This window comes from Halichoerus grypus, chromosome 1 (genome assembly GCF_964656455.1).
Source record: "Halichoerus grypus chromosome 1, mHalGry1.hap1.1, whole genome shotgun sequence".
NCBI lineage: Eukaryota > Metazoa > Chordata > Mammalia > Carnivora > Phocidae > Halichoerus > Halichoerus grypus.
The window spans coordinates 210,053,833-210,073,890 of NC_135712.1; the positions used below are offsets into that span (position 1 = coordinate 210,053,833).

At 46.8% G+C, this 20,058-nt stretch overlaps 1 protein-coding gene across 1 annotated transcript in view; it reads left to right on the forward strand.

The window, feature by feature from the left end:
- Window positions 1–20,058, forward strand: part of MUC16 (mucin 16, cell surface associated) — a 73,988-nt gene that overhangs the window by 35,111 nt on the left and 18,819 nt on the right. Inside the window, 15 exon segments of the mRNA XM_078059519.1 lie at window positions 1,389–1,424; window positions 1,669–1,734; window positions 4,610–4,734; window positions 4,883–4,950; window positions 5,246–5,396; window positions 7,606–7,801; window positions 10,714–10,749; window positions 12,277–12,401; window positions 12,608–12,675; window positions 13,229–13,401; window positions 14,103–14,138; window positions 15,734–15,858; window positions 15,954–16,021; window positions 16,474–16,646; window positions 16,937–16,972. Coding sequence (XP_077915645.1) covers window positions 1,389–1,424; window positions 1,669–1,734; window positions 4,610–4,734; window positions 4,883–4,950; window positions 5,246–5,396; window positions 7,606–7,801; window positions 10,714–10,749; window positions 12,277–12,401; window positions 12,608–12,675; window positions 13,229–13,401; window positions 14,103–14,138; window positions 15,734–15,858; window positions 15,954–16,021; window positions 16,474–16,646; window positions 16,937–16,972 — 1,482 coding nt within the window.

Genomic DNA, 20,058 nt, shown 5'->3' on the forward strand with positions numbered 1-20,058 from the left:
TACTCCATGAGTAATAACCACGTACACAACACTGCTGACAACAAGGCCCCTAAAAGCAATGCTAACACTGAGGATAGTAACTGTAATCGTGGCTAATTCTTATCAAAACGTTCCTATGTGTCAGGAATTGTGATAAAGTCTTCATTTGTATTATCTCATATTAATCTTACCCAAAACCCTGTGAGTTTTTATAGTCATTTTTACAGAGAAAGCCATCATGCATTCAGACAGGAAGTCATTTGCTCGAGATAATCCAGCCATCATGCATGACGGAGTCAAGATTCAAACAAACCCAGGACTGAATCTAAACCCCAAGTTCTTAACCACAAGGCAACACCTCAGACCATCCAGACAGAGAAAGCCTCAAATCTCAGGATAGGAAGGGGCATGAATGACCTCTAGCCTAACAATCTAGCCTGATCCTTGATTAGTTATTTCCCCCTATATCAACTTGGAGATTTCCTTAAAGCGGTGGTTAATAGTTTGAGGGTTGGTGAGTGATAGATCTCTGTTTTATGTGATGCTGAACAAGCTGTAAAACCTCTCTAGGCTTTAATATCCCATTTTCAGAATGGAATAAACATACATACCATGCAAGATTGTCCTGATAGCCAAATGAGAGAGTTCAGGAATAACCCAAGTAAATCACGGGGCTCCTCTGGGTCCAGTCTTTACTCCCACCCCTCACAGAGCATCCAAAGAGATGACCATGACTCAGAGAAACACTCATGAAAAATTCTCTCTTCCCCAATTCCTTTCAGACTCCAATTTTTATACCATCCATCTGACCTCCAATTCTCTTCTCATGTTCATTATCCTAGCCCATTTCCAAAGTTTCTCTAATATTCCAAACCACATGTACATTCCCTCTCCTCCATTTTGTTCACTTCCACAGACCAGTCTCTCAACCTGCCACAATTTTGTCACTTCTACATCACACACACACACAAAAAAAAAACCCAGAAACTAAGCTAGAAAGATAAAGTCATATTATCATAAAATTTTGTGAAGGGAGAGAAGCTGAGAGAGCAAGGATGAAGTTATCTTTGTGGATTGAGAGGACGTGGATAAGGTTTGGAACACACTTGTTTGTAAATTTGCCCCATTTCCTTGTTGTGTGTTGTTTAGCATTATTTCTGGTGCATAGTATATTCCCAATAAATAGGGACAGCTCTTACTATTGTATTTTTCTTTTGGCAATAGTAACAGTGATGGTGTTCATCATTATCTGCAAAGGACAAGGCACAAAAGGGCACTGAATAAAATGTAGCCATTATTGTTCACTTATAAATCTCAGCAAGTTTGTTAATGAATTTCATCTCTAGGTCTACCATCTAGCCCTTTCTTAACTCTTACCCATTATAACAGTCCTTTACTCCTTTCTGCAGGTTATAACCATCAGTACTGGACCCCTACCACCAGCAGTGAGTATTCAAGACTGTGAAATTTCAATGCCCACTGAACCCTTATTCCTCAAAGCACATTCTTCTGGAGAGAAGCTGCCAATTCTCCCTCCCTAAGTGTCCAGCCACAGACTCAGAGGAGTCCCCTACTCACCCAGGGTCTTGCTCTGAGTCCAAACAGAAGCCCAAATTCTAATGAACAGCTTCTGTCCCACATTCCTTCAGGATGAGACTTAACAATTTTTCCCATGTTCTTTTTTCTCAGCTCCAGTGACTTCTACATTCTCTCCAGAATCTTCCACAACTCTGTCCCCCATCCTCAGCTCTACAGGTAGGAGTCTGCTCTCTGGGACCTGTGAAACTTCAACTCCACATGGTCTGGTTGCCATCAACCACCTGGCCTCAGCCTATCCTACTCACTCTCTCCTTCGCTCTCTAAGCTTTGGCCACATCAGACACTTGTCTGTTCCTCTAGGGTCCTAACCTCTGTCTGGCCTTTATACTAGCTCTTCCAGGAGGTCAGCTGCACCTGGCACTTTATTGCCTTTCAAGTCTCAGCTCAACCATCACCTTCCTTGAAAGACCCTCCTAGACCACCTTATGGGAAGTAGCACATCTGAATACACACCTGGCCCACAGGTTTTCTCTATCCACCACCGTGAGTATTTTCTCATGGAATTTACTACTATTGGCTTTATTCAGTCTTTATGTATTTGTCACCTTGAAGCTGAGTAACTAGTCCTCACTCACTTTATATTTATTGATTGGATGAATGTAGCCATCTTGTATATGTCCACGTTCGTGAATTCTATTTGAACATCCAGAAAATCATGCAGGATCTCAGTCATGAACTTGGTTCTTCCTCTGTCTCTTCATCTTGCCCAGATGAAGGCTCTTGAGTCTCCAGGAACCTGATACAGGGGCTTGATTTATGTCAGGAAACTGTCTTACTCCAACTCTTAACATTTATTTTAAAAACTGGGTCTGTGGGTATTTTTCAAGTTTACGCCATGACCCAGGCTGGGCGTTCCTGACCTTTAATGTTGCCATGGGAGTCTGGACTTGTAGGATACAAGCTGGTGTCCTGTAATTTGAATTCTGCCTTCTGGCATTCTGTGTTTCATGGGTCAAGACACTGCAAACTTTTTACAAGCTTTAGACAGAATGCACACTCTCCATGTCCTTATAGCTCCACCCTGATCAACTCAACCAATCTGTAACAGACCTAACTCCTACAAGCTTGTAAATATGTGACATGTGCCATAGACCAAGTTTTTCCACGATTGATGACGTCGTTTTTCTATAGATGCATTCAAGATTTCTTCTTCATCTTTGGTTTTCAGAAGTTTGAGTATGATGTATCTGAGCATGGTTTTCTTTCAGCTTATACTGTTTGGGATTTTTGAAGCTTCCTAGCTCTGAAAATGTATGTTTTCAAGAAATTTGGGAAAGTTATAGCTATTTCATTTCTTTCCCAGTTATCCAGTACCATTTATTTAGAAAATGTCTTTCTCCATTAAATTGTTCAGGCACTCTCATTGAAAATCAATTCATCATAAGTGTGAGGATTCGTTTCTAGACTTTCGGTTATACCCCCTTGATCTACATGTCTATCCTCATCTAGTATCTTACTGTCTTGATTATTGTAGCTTTGTCTGCTGTAATTTTCTTTTTGTATATGTGTTTTTATTTAAATTCCAGTTAGTTAACATACAGTGTTACATTAGTTTCAGGTGTGCAATGTAGGGATTCAACATTTCCATACATCACCTGGTGCTCATCACAACAGCTGGGGAGAGGATGCAGGGGTTTTGAAATCAAGTCTGACTCACTAGTGTGAGTCAGGTAATCATAGCACCCACAGCTCTATACATGGTCTCTTTATTAAAGGTCATGAGTTACGGGGTGGGTGGGGTAGGTTGAGTAGGTGACAGGAAGCCTCCTATAAGAACTGACGTTTGATTCATATTAAAAAAAGAATGTTTATTCTGTGTTGGATGGGATTGAATTGATTTTTTTTCCTTTTCTTTTCCCCCTAATCCATGAGATGGTTCTAATCCTGTTACTTTTAACCTCTCAAGTGGAGGCTATCAGGGCCTGTCTGGAGCATCACCAGGGCCCAAGACCTCAACCCCTGGCACCTACCCTGCCCCATATCCAGATTCAAGAGCCCCATAACCTGCCTTTTGGTCCAACTGCTGCATTAAACAATTTTTATGCATAACATAGAATTTACCATTTTAACCACTGTTAAGTGTACAATTTAGTGGCATTAACTATATTCCCAATGTCATGCCACCAACACCACTGTCCATTCTCAGGACTTCTTCATCATCCCAAACAGAAACTCTGTTCCCATTGAACACTAACTCCCTATAACCCCTATCCCCAGCCCCTGGTTACCTCTACTCTACTTTGTTTCCACAAATTTGCCTATTTTAGGTACCCCATGTAAGTGAAACTATACAATATTTGTCCTTTTGTGTTTGGTTTATTTCACTTACTATAATATTTTCACGGTTCATCTGTACTGTAGCAGCTGTCAGAGTTTCCCTCATGTTTATGGCTGAATATTATTCCACTGTATGTATATGCCACCTTTTGTTTGTCCATTCATCTGATGATGGGCTCGGGTTGTTTCCACCTTTCGGCTATTGTGAATGATGCTGCTGTGAACATTTTGTGTTCAAGGATCTGAGTCCCTGTTTTCAGTTCTTTTGGGTCTATACTTAGGAGCAAAATTGCTAGATCGTATGGTAATCCCATATTTAACTTTCTGAGGAACCACCAAACTGTTTTCTGTAGCAGCTTCACTAGCATTCCCACCAACAACGCACGAGGATTCCAATTTCTGCACATCTTTGCCAACACTTACTTTTTTTTTTCTTTCTTTCTTTCTTTCTTTCTTTCTTTCTTTCTTTCTTTCTTTCTTCTTTCTTTCTTTCTTTCTCTTTCTTTCTTTCTTTCTCTTTCTATAATAGCCTAATAGCTATCCTAATAAATGTGCATGCTACTGTACTTAATAGCATCTGGCTTTGCTCTTTATCTGGAATCTGTCTTTGGTCCTAAGGCAGCTAGCCTATGTGCCTGCTCTGAACCCCTGCTTCCTGAGATCTGGACCCTCCATCTCCGTCCCCAGAAGTTGTCTTAGAGGCCAGCCCAGGCCTGACTCAGGCATGGCCTCCTTTTTCCTTCCCCTGCTACAGCAGTGGTCCCTTTCCTGGTGCCGTTCACCCTCAACTTCACCATAACCAACCTGCACTACGAACAGGACATGCAGCGTCCAGGCTCTTGGAAATTCACCTCCATGGAGAGGATCCTGCAGGGTCTGGTGAGAGCCCCGTCCACTGGTGCCAGCCCCGCCCACCTCACTTCTGCCCCTGCCCATATCACCTCTGCCCCATTCACTTCACCAATACCCCAGCTCCCCCTGGCCTCCCTCAGGGGTTCCTTCTCACCTCCCCTCTCCTTTCTCATAGCTCAAACCCCTGTTCAAGAATAGCAGTCTGGGATTCCTCTATTCAGGCTGCAGACTAGCCTCGCTCAGGTGAGACTCTCCCCAAGAACACAGCCCAACAGGTGTATGGGACCCTCATCTACAGGCTCCCTGACTTTGTCCATCCTTGGGACAGCTACCACCACGGATACTGCCCATCATTATCACCAATAACAACCCCAGCAGCTAGCAATTCCTAAGATCCGAGGCAATGTGCTAGTACCTTACATTTCATCCTATCAGCCCTCATGACAGCCTCAAGAAGCAGGAACCGAAGGTGCGATGGGCTCAGAGGGATTGAGTAGCTTGTGCAGATCACAGAGCAACCCTGCATTGTGGGTTCTAGAGCCAAACTCCTAGCTCTCAAGCAGCGCTGCCTCCTCTGCCTCATTATGAGCTTGCAGCATGTGGAAATTACCGATCTGGCAACCTCTAAGAGGGAAGAACCTAAGAGGGAAGGAAAGCAGGCACACTGTTACACAGAGAATCCTAGATGGGTCAGACTCATGGAAGGAGGCCTGCCCTGCCCTGGGATGGCTCAGGGTTGGGGAGGACGCCATCCCTTGGGTGCAGCTGGGGGGTTGGGGGCAGGTCGTTGACACTGCTCCACACCTGGCATTCACACCTCCCACATCTTTCAGAATCTCTAGGTCTGGTTCTCCTCACATTCCCGTTTTATCACAGGCATCTACCTCCAGCTCCCCTTCCTTCTGGAAGAAGAGCTGTTGTAGGAGCTTAGTGGCTAAGAGTCTCAGGGAAGCCAGAGCAGAGTTCAAATACTAGCTCTACCATTTACTGAGATCCTGGGCAGGTGCCTGAACCTTGCTGTGCCCTGTTACTCCATGTGTTATATATGATATATTAGGCCCATACATAATATATGCACACTAAGGTATATGTGTATATGGAGAGAGAGATTTGACCCTTGGATAGTGTGGGTTTGAACTGCATGGGTCCATGTATACATGGATTTTGTTTTGCTCAACACAGTACAGTGCTCTAAATGTATTTTCTCTTATGATTCTCTTAACAGCTTTTCTCTAGATTAGTTTATTGTAAGAATGCAGTATATAATGCCTATACCATAAAAATATGTTAATTGACTGTGTTATCAGTAAGGCTTCTGGTCAACAACAGTCTATTAGTAGTTAAGTTTTGGGGGAGTCAAAAGTTATATGCAGATATAACCCAACTGTGTTGGGTGTCCGTACCCCTAACCTCCATGTTGTTCAAAAGTCAACTCTGTATATACAAATATGCACACACATATATATAGAGAGAGAGAGAGGAAAAGAATAGGTATAATTCTATAGTATATCTGTTATATCTATTCCTAATATATTTTATTATACCTATATATATAATATATATAACTATAATATATATACCTATATATAATATGTATATTATATATATAGGTATAATAAGTATAATATATAATTATACCTATACTTTATACATAGATATATATTACATATATGTTCTATATAGACATAATAGGTATAATATGTTATATATAGGTATAATATCTAATATATATGATGTATATAGGTATAATTCCTAATATATTATATAATATATATATTACCTAAGTATAGATAATATGAGATATAGGTATAATATATAATTATACCTGTACTTTATATACAGGTTTATGTTATATATATTATATATAGGTATAATAAGTATGTATAGGTATAATATCTTTTATATATAGTATATATAGATATAATCCTTAATATATATGATCTATTATATGTATTTAGTATAGATACAAAAGGTATAACATATAATACAATAATAAATAAAATATAAAATAAATACATAACAAACATATATCATACACTTACATGTTAAATAGATCATTATATTATATTTATATTATGTATAATCGCATTGCATCTGATATATAGTGTGATGGGTATAATAACAACTGTGGGAGTTGAGCAATACAGCCCATAGGGATGCTCTGAGGGTTAAGTGATAACGATCATGAGTACAAAGTGCTGGGCCTGCTTCATACTCAGAATTTAACAAGAGGTGATTGTTATTATAAGAGACATTCTATCCATGGCCCTGGAGTGTGGGAGCAGCTTTCTATCCATATCTCTCAGTAGTATATGGCTGGGTGGGCAGGTAGGTGGGTCCGTGTCTTGAGGCTGGAGGTGATGCTGAAACATGGACAGGTCACACTTTCAGACAGACCCACCCAAAGGGCATGTGTGTCTCTCTGGCCATTTAGTCTCTTGAGTCTTTAGAAATGCCCCAGCCCTGCATCCAGACTGAGTGACGTTAGCTTTTTGATCTCACTATTTGAAAACCCCAACTCTCTGCAGGAAAATGTCACCAAACCATGCTGTGGTCACTGTTCTGGGGCCATCGCCACCCATTGCAGCATGACCCCAGGCACCTTGTTGTGCCCATCAAGACCTGTGACAGGATGTGGCTGTTGTGGCTTCAGCTGGCACCTTCCAGGATTGCTCACCCCATCAACAGAACCCTCTGTGTACCTGCCACACACACGGGGCTTTCAGAGGCTACCCTCGCAGGCACGCAGGAGGCTTCAGGCCCGTGGTGTACTGGTTGTTTATGGAGGGCATCTCCCTGATGGTGGCAGCTTGTGTTAACTAGGGTTTCCCAAGTTTCTGCCTTAGGGGCTGGCAAGGGGAGAGAGGGAAGGACCAACAGAGAGAGAGAGAGAGTTAGACTATGTGGTGATTCTTACCCAGGCCTGAGAAGGATGGGGCAGCCACCAGAGTGGATGCCATGTGTGTGCATCGCCCCGACCCTGAAGGCCCTGGACTGGACAGAGAGCAGCTGTATTGGGAGCTGAGCCAGCTGACCCATGGCATTGCCCTGCTGGGCCACTACACCCTGGACAGGAACAGTCTCTGTGTCAATGGTGAGCAACCGTGATGTGGTCAGAGTCTTTTTCCCCCTCACCGTGCAGCCTCTGCCCTCTGGCTTGAGAATGTACGCCCCGTCCGGCCCCTAGGGGCTTGGCCCTGTGCACTGGATGTGCTGATTCATGGTCTCCTCTTCATCTTGGACTGACTTCACCCTCAGAGCCTTCCTTCCTAATGGGTGCTGATGGAGAACCCCCTCCACTGCACCAGTGTAGCCCTGCCTCCTGTTTGGTCGTCCACCTCTCCCTAACCCTTACCCACAATCTTCCCTCCCTCTCCCTACAGGTTTCACCCATCAGAGCTCTGCACCCATCACCAACAGTGAGTATTCAACTATGACCCAGGGCCCCTCAACACACAGGGCAGACAAAGTGCTGATGCCTCCTCATGCCTGCTTATGTCGTCTCCAGGAGGGATGGATCTCCTGGAGGCCACAAGTTATTTACTCTCTTCTCTGCCCCAGTTCCAGAGGGAATCTCAGCTGAAGTCCCATATGCAGCAAGCCTAATAAATAGTCTGTCTTGTTGGCATTTCTGCTATGTGATTGTCTTTCTGCTTTCACTGATGAGAGCTTTTCCTCAGCTCCAGGGACCTCCACAGAGCACCTGGGAACCTCTGGGATTCCATCCTCCTTCCCCAGCCCCAGCCCCACAGGTAAGTACCAGTCAATGGCACATCTGTTCGAGGGGGCCTGATGAGTGTAAACACATTTGACATTATTCACTCAAGTAAAGATGGAAAGTCGTAAATCTAGTGATGATGAGTCAGTCAACAACCTTTATTGAGCACCTACTTTGTGCCAGGCCCTGGGGAATATAGCAGGGAACACAAAACAAAAAAAATCATTGCCTTCATAAAGCTTATATTCTTATGATAATGATGATGATGGTGATGTTGATGATGATGATGATGGTAATGGTGATGATGATGGTGATGGTGATGATGATGGTGGTGATGGTGACAATGATGGTGATGGTGACAATGGTGATGGTAATGGTGGTGGTGGTGGTGATGATGGTGGTGGTGGTGATGATGGTGATGGTGGTGATGGTGGTGGTGGTGGTGATGATGATGGTGGTGGTGGTGATGGTGGTGGTGATGGTGACAGTGATGGTGATGGTGATGATGGTGGTGATGGTGACGATGATGGTGGTGATGGTGATGATGATGATGATGGTGATAATGGTGGTGGTAATGGTGATGGTGGTGGTGATGATGATGGTGATGGTGATGATGGTGGTGGTGATGGTGACAATGATGGTGATGGTGACAATGGTGATGGTAATGGTGGTGGTGGTGGTGATGATGATGGTGGTGGTGGTGATGATGATGGTGGTGGTGATGATGATGGTGATGGTGGTGATGGTGGTGGTGGTGGTGATGATGATGGTGGTGGTGGTGATGGTGACAGTGGTGGTGATGGTGACAGTGGTGGTGATGGTGACAGTGGTGGTGATGGTGATGATGGTGGTGATGATGCTGATGGTGGTGATGGTGACGACGATGATGATGGTGATAATGGTGATGGTAATGGTGATGGTGGTGGTGGTGATGATGGTGGTGGTGATGGTGACAATGATGGTGATGGTGATGGTGGTGATGATGGTGATGATGGTGGTGATGATGGCGGTGATGATGGTGACAATGATGGTGATGATGGTGATGGTGATGATGTTGGTGATGGTGACAATGATGGTGATGGTGATGATGATGCTGGTGATGGTGGTGGTGGTGGTGATGATAATGATGGTGATGATGATGGTGATGATGGAGGTGATGACAATGATAATGGTGGTGATGGTGGTGGTAATAATGGTGGTGATGGTGGTGGTAATAATGGTGGTGATGGGGGCGCCTGGGTGGCTCAGTCGTTAAGCGTCTGCCTTCGGCTCAGGTCATGATCCCAGGGTCCTGGGATCGAGCCCCGCATCGGACTCCCTGCTCCGCGGGAAGCCTGCTTCTTCCTCTCCCATTCCCCCTGCTTGTATTCCCTCTCTCACTGTGTCTCTCTCTGTCAAATAAATAAATAAAATCTTTAAAAAAAAAAATAATGGTGGTGATGGTGATAATGATGATGATAATGGTGATGGTGATGATGATGATGGTGATGTTAGGTCATTTATGCATGGAAGTGTAAATCCACAGGAAGTATGTGGATTTTTCTCAGGATAAGAAGGAATGAAATACACTTTCTTGTAATGTGTGGAAATGCTCCCTTCTTGTCCTTGTTCAAATCTTTAAAGACTCAGATTCTGTCTAGGACAAACATATGGTATCTGTGCCATCACTCCCCAATCCTTCATCCATGGCAGACATCACTAAATGGTAACAGCCTCCACTCTTTCTGAGTTCAAAACAGCTCCAGAATCCTTACCAACAAAATACCCTAGGCAGTCGCTACCAATTCAGTTGAAGTTGCCATGGGATTGTGGGACAGAATTCAAGGAAATTAGGTTCCTTGATGTGTGGAAGGCTCTTTGGTTTTCCTGGAAGGCATTCGTGAGTTGGAAGACTCTGCTCAAGCTCAGCTGGGTCATGACTGAGAACAGGCTTGATCCAAGCCTCTTCACACCTCCTCCTGACCAGTGTCCAGGAAAAGTTAGCAGCAAGTTTGGCCTGCACCTTTGGTTTTTCCTGCAGGAGGAGATGTACATTCACAGCTCTTCTGGGGATTCATTGAGGGATCAGACACTTGGAGAAGGGGTGCGCAGGTGGCAGAGGGATAGTCTGCAGATGACCTGATAGAGAAATTCCTCCCTGGGTTTCAGTGGCATTTTCTGGAGTTTGTCTACTGGGTCTGCTTACATAAATAGAGTCATAGACACCCAAAAAACTCCAGATTCTTGCCATTTCCTCCCTCCCCCCATCCTTACAACTCTTAATACTTTCTCTTCCTGTCCTTCTGCAGGTTACACACATCAGGTCCTGACCTCCACCCCCAGCAGTGAGTAGTAATTTGGGCCCTAACGTTGCTCTGCCTTGGGGCCCATCTCTCCTCCTCACTATGTCTACCCCACGTCCCCAGGGACACAAGGGGCCTGGAAAGCTCCAGTCTTTCCCCACCTTCACTCCTGGGATCAGAAAAGACAAGCCTGGCACAGGCCTGAGGAGTGTCTCATGGACCAGTGATGGGCCCCGTTTGGCTGGGGAGGCCCTCCCTCCTGCCATATTTGCCTCACTGTGTTTTCTTCTCTGTTGCACCAGCCTCTACCATCTCCCCAGCAACCTCAGCGACCCCCATCCCTACCTCCACAGGTAAGAGATTCCTCTCTGCCATTCCTCCCCTGCAAATGTCTTGTGCACTTGGCCAGTGGGAGGTATCACATGGAGCACCATGCCCATTCGTTCATTCATTCATTCACTCAAGAAGCATTCAGTTAGCCCTTAATGGATGAAAGGCCCTGGTAATGCAGCAGTGAACAGAATAGAAAGGGCCCTAGTCTTTGATGGGCTTTCAGCAAGAAAGAGAATAAGGACTCGAGTGTACAAATAAGTATTGAATTACAATCAGCATGGTTGTGGGGTGAGTTCTGCAGGTGTGTGTGGGGGTTGCTCTCTCTCTTGAGTACTTGGTTTTCATTTCCAAGAAAGAAGGGAGCAGTATGAGCTACATGTGTACCTGAAAATGCCCTCATATAGGTCCTGGTTAGGGATTTGGGCAGACTCTGGTTGGGCCAAGGGCTAACTTGCCATTCTTGGCATCTCAGTGGCCCAAGATAAATTTTGATACCACCTAATGACCCTGGTAAGGGTCCTGGATGACCCATCATTACTAACACTGTCTTACTTGAGTCTCTAGTTACTCACCAGCTAGGACCTTCTGAAGGTGTTCTGACCACTGACCACTCAGGCCAGAGTGAGCAGGTCACTGTATGGACCTGCCCTTGGTGTTAAGGTGGATGGGTTAGGAGCACAGACTCTGCGACCACAATGCCCAGGTTTGAACTATGCTCTGCCATTTATAGATTGTGTGACTGCAGGCAAATTATTTAACCATCCTTGGGCTCAGTTTTTACATCTGTAAAATGGGGATAAGAATACTATCTCCCTCTGAAGGGTTTGCCTCAAGGCTTAAATGGGTTAAAATTTAAGTGAAGCACTTAAAACAGGGCCTGACCCATACAAATGCAATGTGTTTCTTCAAATAAATCTTTAAAAATCAATAAATAATTGGATCTCACAGAAATAATTTGGGTTAAAAAAAAACCTTGAGGACAAGTGGATGTCTGTCTGGAATTTTAGCCAACTGGAGGGTCAGAATGTTTGCTTTCTGTGTGATGATGCATTTACCTCCATAGTGTAATTTTCCACACTTATCCCCAGAGTCCCTCACTTAATGCTACTGTCTGGGATCTCCTTCCTATTGAAACTGTCCATCTTGGAGGAAGCCCCTCCCCAGTGCTTGAAGAGACCAATGTGGGATGACCCACACTTAGGCTCACTGGCATCTCCCTCCCGCCCCCCACTGCAGCCACTGGTCCTGCCCTGGTGCTGTTTACTCTCAACTTCACCATCACTAACCTGCACCACCAGGAGGGTATGAGTCACCCTGGTTCCTGGAGGTTCAACAGCACCCAGAGAAACCTACAGCACCTGGTGAGAGCCCCACCCTCAGCACTCCTGCCTCTCCCACCAATGCAGGCACCACCTACCTGTTCTCTGCCATGCCCACAGAGACCCCACCTACCTCACCTGTGCCTTCCCCCATGCAAGTCCCGCCTACTAGTGCCAGCCCCACCCATCTCATTTCTACCCTGTTCTCCACCCCTCAGACTTTCTACTCACTTCCCTCTCCTTTACAGCTAGGACCCTTGTTCAAGAACACCAGTGTGGGCCCCCTGTACTCAGGCTGCAGACTGACCTTGCTCAGGTGAGTCCTTGCAATCCACGGCCAGGGCTGCCTCAACCAGGTGTTCCCTCTGCTTCCTTCCTGCCTTCTCTGTCCATGTCCTCAGCAGAAGTGGAATTCAGGAGGCACTGGCTCTTCTGATTGTAACCACCCCCCACCCCGCCAACTGTCCCCAGATTCTGCAGAGCCCCTCAGCAGGATGGAGACCCTAGTCTGGTTTTCCTTCTGAATTCCCTCCTGTCTCCCTTTGACCAAAGAGGGCATTTCCTTTAGGTTTTCAGGGATGGAAATCTTAAGACAAGCATGCCTTTTCCACTTGCTTTAATCCAAAATTCTAGCTCTTCACCTGTCTCAAGTAGGAGCTCTCCTGTCCCCATGCCAGGAGCTTGCAGGTTTCAGACTTGCAATTTAATACAAATCCTCCTACCCATTGACTGTGTGCACAGCCCCAGGCTGGCCAGAGGTGGGTGTCATCCTTCTCACTTGCCCTGGCCCCTTCCTGTCCTGCCCTAGGGGTCCCTGGAGCCCTGCCTGGGGACTCCAACTTTTGTTACCCCTACCCACCCACCCCCAGGCCTGAGAAGGATGGGGCAGCCACTGGAGTGGATGCCATCTGCACCCACCGCCCTGACCCTGTGGGCCCTGGGCTGGACAGAGAGCAGCTGTACCAGGAGTTGAGCCAGCTGACCAGTGGCATCACCAGGCTGGGTCCCTACACCCTGGACCCAGACAGTCTCTACATCAATGGTGAGGATTGCCATCTGCATCCACATTTCAACAGGCCCCACGTCCTCCTCTCCATCCCTCCCTTTCACTCATTACTCATCCTCCTCACCCTTTCTCCCTCTACCTGTGCAGGTTACACCCGCCAGACCTGGGCCACCACCCCCAGCAGTGAGTATTCAGAGGCTTCAGAAGTCTCTGAAACCCCGTGACTCCCTCTGCAACCTTAGAATGGAAGCGGCCAGGAGCCCACTGCCTGCCCTCTGCACCCCTGCTCCACCCCCAGCCTCAGGGGAACGGGGACCTATACCCATTAAAGCTCCAGATGTAGGCGCTGGTCCCTGGCATCCGCAGGATGATGAGGTCCCCACCCCAAGCACTGGTTTGCTCCCAGCTTCTGGGATGACAGAGGGTACCTCAGTGGTGAGGGCCGTGTTGGGCTGTGGGTCTCCTCCGCACGGAGGGGGCTCTGCTGCGTCAGGATTCTGCATGAGTTCAGACCTCCATTGGGGGTTCACATTTCCAAGTGCTTTGAGCAGGTCCTTTGTCTGTCTGGAGATGGGGCGGGGGCGGCAAGTAGACTTTGATCCCTTCCAGTGCTTAATCGTCTTCCTTTTAAAGAATCCCAGCTGTGATGGTCCAGTGCCATCTCTCCAGCAGCCAAGTTGCCTGTTCATTGAGGACCTCTCCCTTCCCCTCCTCACTGTCGCTCCCTCTCTTTGCAGGTTACACCTATCCAGCTTCAGCCACCACCCCCAACAGTGAGTATTTCAGACCTCTGTGTGCCTGGGACCGCCACCTTTTCCCTAAAGATAGGAGCTGCTCAACCAGCCAGGTCTTCCCTCCTGTTCCCCCCTTCTGGATGGGAAGGAGTCCAGAGGATGTGCATGGAAGTGTGGGCTGAGCTGGAGGTGACAGGAGCCACCCCTCCCCACAACACAACCGGGGACAATGCTCTGACTCCAGGCTACATGGGGCATAGAGACAGGCACACAGTTTATAACTAGAGCTGCCTCCACTGCCACCATCCCCTTACAGGTGTAACACACCTTTGATTTCATCCCTTGTGTTCTTTTCCCTCTCCTACTGTGACCTCTGCATCCTTCCCCATGTCTTCTCTGGCTCCATCCCTCAAGCCTGCAAGTAGGAAGGTCCTACCGGTACCAAAATCATTTCTACAAAATCATTCATTCAAGATCACTTCTTCCCTCATTATTGCTTACTTAGCTTCCCTGAGGAAAATCATGCATTTCTGTGGGTTTCAGGGACCATCTAGCTGCTCAGGGTCCAGCTGTTCAGAATCCTAATCCTGAGTCCAGGCCAGTCCACACAGCAGCTCTTGGCCCTTGGTCCACCCACCTCCTTGACATCACCCAACCCCTTGGTCTCTGACCCTGAAGTCACCATCTTCTCCCAAACTCGCTCCTTTCCCTTATCACCAAAGGCAAGTACACAGGTGCCAAACTTGACCCTCCCTCTCACTCACCTCCCACATAATCCATCACCAAATCATTTCTTCTCCCTTCATAATATCTTGTAAGTCCTTTCTCTGTCTCTGTGTCATTCAGCCTTTATTCAGGCCACTGGCATTTTTTGCTAGGACTGGTGCAGTAGCCTCTACTCTGGTCTCCTACAGTCCTCTGCACAGCAGCCGCCAACAGCCCTCCCAGTGTACCTCTGTTCACATAATTCCTGTCTTGTTGGCACTCTTTGGATGACTCCACCTTATCTACAAGTCATGTCCAAACCCCTGAGCCGTATAGTTACTGCCCCCCTTTCAGGGCTCAGAGGGCCCCTCCAGTCTCATGTCTATACTTCCACAGGGCAATAATGAAAACATTCAAGTCCCTTGAGTGCAACTGCTCTGTCCTCCTGTCAGGCTCATACCCAGACTGATTCTTCTGCTTGAGCACTCTTCCACTTTCTCAGCCCCTGTTCACCTATAACTCTTGTTCATGCTTTTGGTCACACCTGAAATGATGCTTCCTCCTGGAAGCTGTCCTCAGTCATTGGTTGGGTGCCTCCCTGGAACTGCACAGCCTCCCGGCTCCTCTGCAGCGTAGCAGTCTGACTACTCTCCTGGCCACAATATTAGGAGACTATGCCCTATTCACCCTTGGACCCACAGAGCCCAGCACAGAGCCTCGCACACATTAGACGCCCAATATACACTGGCTGAATGAATGAGCAAAAGTTCCCAATGTCTCAAAAATCCCATAACATTCTCTCCTTCAGCTTCTGCAGTCCATGGCTGTACTTAGGCCCATTGCTGGGTGCTCCACTGTTAGAGCTCCAGGCAACCTTGGTCCTTACTAGGGTCCAAACTGGACATTTTTCTCTTCCTCCCCCACTACAGCCACTGGCCCCACTCTGGTGTCCTTCACCCTGAACTTTACCATCACCAACCTGCACTACACTGAAGACATGGGGCACCCATCTTCTTCCAAGTTCAATTCCACTGAGAGGATCCTCCAGCACTGGGTGAGAGCCCCTCAATGACCACCATCAGCCCCACCACACACCTGCTTGTGTAGTCCTTCAGCCCTTCTGCTCACCGCCCTCTCTTTCTCCACCAGCTCAGGCTTTTGTTCAGTAAGACCAGTGTCGGCCCCCTCTACGCTGGCTGCAGACTGGCCTCGCTCAGGTGAGACCCCCAGATGGAGGGATGCTTGGGTCCGGTGGACCCTCACGTATTGGCCAGCAGGGCTCAGCTCCTGGGCATGCCTTTGGCACTGCTGGCCTCCGGCACCCACCATAACACCTTCATGTGTTCGTGCCCAGATGGTGGGAATGCTCAATCCTTAGAAATGAGGCGTCGTGTTTATACTTAAGGAATCCAGATGATCGTTTGTTTTAGATGAAAGTTTTCCTCTTAGAAGAACAACTATATCTTGTCTTCATATTCCAGTTAAAGTGTTTTCTGTTCTTAGTTGTAAGGGGGTTGTCTCAGACAAGAGACACTTATGAAAGCCCCTCTGGGCTTGAGCCAGCCCTTTCTGTACCCTCTCAGCCTCCTGCCTTCTACTCTCTCTTGCTTTCCAAATCCAGAAGGACCCCTCCTCAGTATTGCACATCCCCGTGTCCTTCCTTCCCCAGGCTTGAGAAGGGTGGAGCCGCCACTGGAGTGGACATCACCTGCACCATCCACTCTGGTCCTGCAGGCCCCAGGCTGGACAAAGAGCAGCTGTACTGGGAGCTGAGCCGTGAGACCTATGGCATCACCCAGCTGGGGTCCTTCACCCTGGACAGGGACAGCCTCTACGTCAATGGTGAGGGGCTGTGCTCCAGGCAGGGTCTGTCTCCTGGCCAGAGTTTTGTGTTTCTCCAAAAGGAGCTGTGGTACATCTCTTCTCTAATCTCGGTTCAGTCTTCATTCTGATGATGTAACCATGGGCTCCAGCCACCTACAATCTCCTTGCCTGGATACCTCCTCCCTGAGCATCCCTCCACTCCCTCATCCCCTCTACTTTTCCTACAAAGGTGCCTAAATCCTGCCTTTCCCTTAATCCCTTATGCTCACCCTGACTCTTGCTCATCTCCTCTGGCCTTCTCTCCACAGGTTATAACTATGGAGCCGTAGCCCCGACTACCACTAGTGAGTATTCCTGGCCCGGTTTCCTGGGTGCCGTCCCCACTCTGTTCTCCTTTACCTCCTGTCCTTGGTGAGGAAAACACGTGGAAGGGCCCCTCACTCATCCCTTCTCTACCTGGGTTCTGGTGGAGAGCCCCATCCCAGGGCAAGAGCATCTCACATACAGGTCTGTCCTCCCACCATTCTGACCCTCACATGGTTATCACCCAGATTCTCCTAAAACCCTGCCCTGGTACTCTTCTCTTATCCTTTTACTCACCCCTCTGTTTGTTGTTCTGAGGGTGTCTCAACATCAGTGTTGCACCAATTGTTGGGTTTTCAGCGAACACATATTGAAGCTGGCCGCCTCCTGGGCATCGTGCTATGTTACATACTGTCTTAGTCAGCTCTGGCAGCCACAGGCTGAGTGGCTCAGATGACAGAAATGTATTTTCTCACAGTGCTGGAGGCTGAAAGTCCAGATCAAGGGGCCAGCAGGGTTGGTTGCTCTGAAGAGTCTCTCCTTGTGTCCAGGTGGCACCCTCTTGCTGCCTCTTGGCATGGTCAATCCTTTGCACACACGAAGTGTGTCCTTATCTCCTTTTCTTATACCAACAGCACCCAGATTGGATTAGGGCCCACTCCAAAAGCCTCATTTTAACTCAGTTACCTCTCTAAAGGCCCTGTCTCCAAATGCAATCACCTACTGAAGTACTAGGGATTAGAGCTTCTTGAATTTTGATGTGTGTGTGCAGGGAGGGAGGGAGACACAATTCATCCAAAACCACATGCACTTTATCCTTTTGTTCTCAGTACAACCACGTGACTTATTTCCATTTTACAGATGAGTACACTCAGGCTTGGAGAGGCTGCCAAGCCACACAGCAAATAAATAATAGAACCAAGAGTTCCTGTGACTCTGAAAACTCACAGTCTCACTCATCCATCAGTTAATTTCTTTAAAAAGACATGCTGATTTTGGGTGTACACCTGTTGTGTTCAAGTTCATCCCCAGCAAACCCTGGAATGAGGACCTTGTAGCTTTTTCAAGAATTAATTGCCCTTGCATTAGAGGTGTGTTTTTGCAACCCTCTCAAACTCTCTTCCTGGGTCCATCTCTGTTCTTTTACACCACAGCATCCTCCCTCACTCCTTCCAACATTAGCAGGATTCCAGGCTCTTCAGATCCAATGACAACCATCTTTTCCCAAATGATAGGAGGAAAAATAAGTTAGTCAGTCCCATTGACTGTGTTTTGTTGATCAGTATCCAGTCCTTAGAGTAGTTCCAGAAGCATTATAGGATCAATTCAATGTACATGGATGGAAGGCAAGATGGATGGGTAGATGGAAGGAAGGAAGGAACGAAGGAACGAAGGAACGAAGGAAGGAAGGAAGGAAGGAAGGAAGGAAGGAAGGAAGAAGTGATGAATGAAAGGAGTAACAGAGGATGGATGGGCAGATGGAAGGAAGAAAAGATGAATGGAGGGGGAGAAAGAGAGAGGAAAGATGTCTAAATAGATAGAAGGAATAGATATGGAAGAAAGGAAAGATGGATGGATAGATGGAAGAAAAGAAAAGGTGGAGGAAGGAAGCAAGGAAAGGTGGATAGAAGGAAGAAAATGAGGATAGAAGGAAGGACAGACAGAAGGATGCATAGAAAGAGGTATGAATGGGAAGAGGGAAGGAAAAGAAGAAGTGAGAAAGGAAGGAATGATGTATGCAAGGTTGGTGAATGGATGGATAGATGTGATGGGTACATGGATGGATGGATGAATGATTGGGAGGGTGGGTGGATGGATGGAGACATGGAGGACAGATGGTTGGAGAGATAGATGGGTGGATAGACAGATGATAGAAGAAAGGAAAGAAGGGATTGAGAAAGGTAGAAGAAAAGATGGACAGATGGAAGGAAAGATTGAAGGAAAAAGGATGAATGCATGGATGAATAGAAAGAAAGATGGAAAGAAAGAAAGAATAGAAGGAAAGAAGGAAGGACAGAAGGAAGGATAGACAGAAGGGAGCTTGGAAGGAGTAGTGAACAGAAGGGAGGAAGAAAAGAGGGGAAGTAAGTTTTTCTTCCAGAGGTTTGTCCTGAATAGTTAACCCTGTGCTGCTCACTGCTTATCTATTCTAGAGTCAGGCCACGGGGCCTCTGGTCCATTTATTATACTTCTCCTGGGGCCTACACAGGTCACCCCAACCATTGAACACTGAGCCAGCTGCATGTGTCTAAGCAAGAGCATGTGTCTTCAGGGGCGCCTGGGTGGCTCAGTCGTTAAGCGTCTGCCTTTGGCTCAGGTCATGATCCCAGGGTCCTGGGTTCGAGCCCTACATCAGGCTCCCTGCTCAGCAGGAAGCCTGCTTCTCCCTCTCCCACTCCCCCTGCTTGTGTTCCCTCTCTCGCTGTGTCTCTCTCTGTCAAATAAATAAATAAATAAAAATCTTAAAAAAAAAAAAAAAGAGCATGTATCTTCACAGGGGAAGTCATGAGCAAGGACTCTGGGATTGGAGAACTTGGGTCCAAACCCAGACTCTCCCTCTCCTGTCATGTAACCCTGGGCAGAAGACTATTTCTGTACTGTGGTTCCTCCTTTGTTTAGTGTGGATGATTCTAGCACCCAGGTCATATTTATCCAGGTAAAAAGCTCCATGTATAGTGAGTGATCAGAAAGTATTTGATTATTTGTTTTATATAATGAACACTTATATCGTGTTTACTCTGTGCCCAGCCCTGTGCTTAAGCACTTTACAGAATTTGACTTGTTCAAACCTCATTACAGCTTTTGAAGTAGTAATAATTATTATCTTACAGATGAATAAATCAAGGCGCAGAGAGATTGGTTGCAGCTCCTAGCTGGCTTTTTTTTTTTTTTTTAATGCAATGCATAGAAGATTGGCATACCTGGGTGTAAGAGAGAGACAGAGAGAAAGAAAAAGAGAGAAAACGAGAGACAGAGGCACAGAGAGATAAAGAGATAGAGATGGGGGAGCAGAGAGAATATGGAGGACCATGTCTGGGGTTTTTCCTGGCTCCACATCAGTGTGGTAAGTCGGAGCCTTTCCTTCCCAGACAGAACAAAACCACTAGTGTTTCACAGAGCCCTCCAC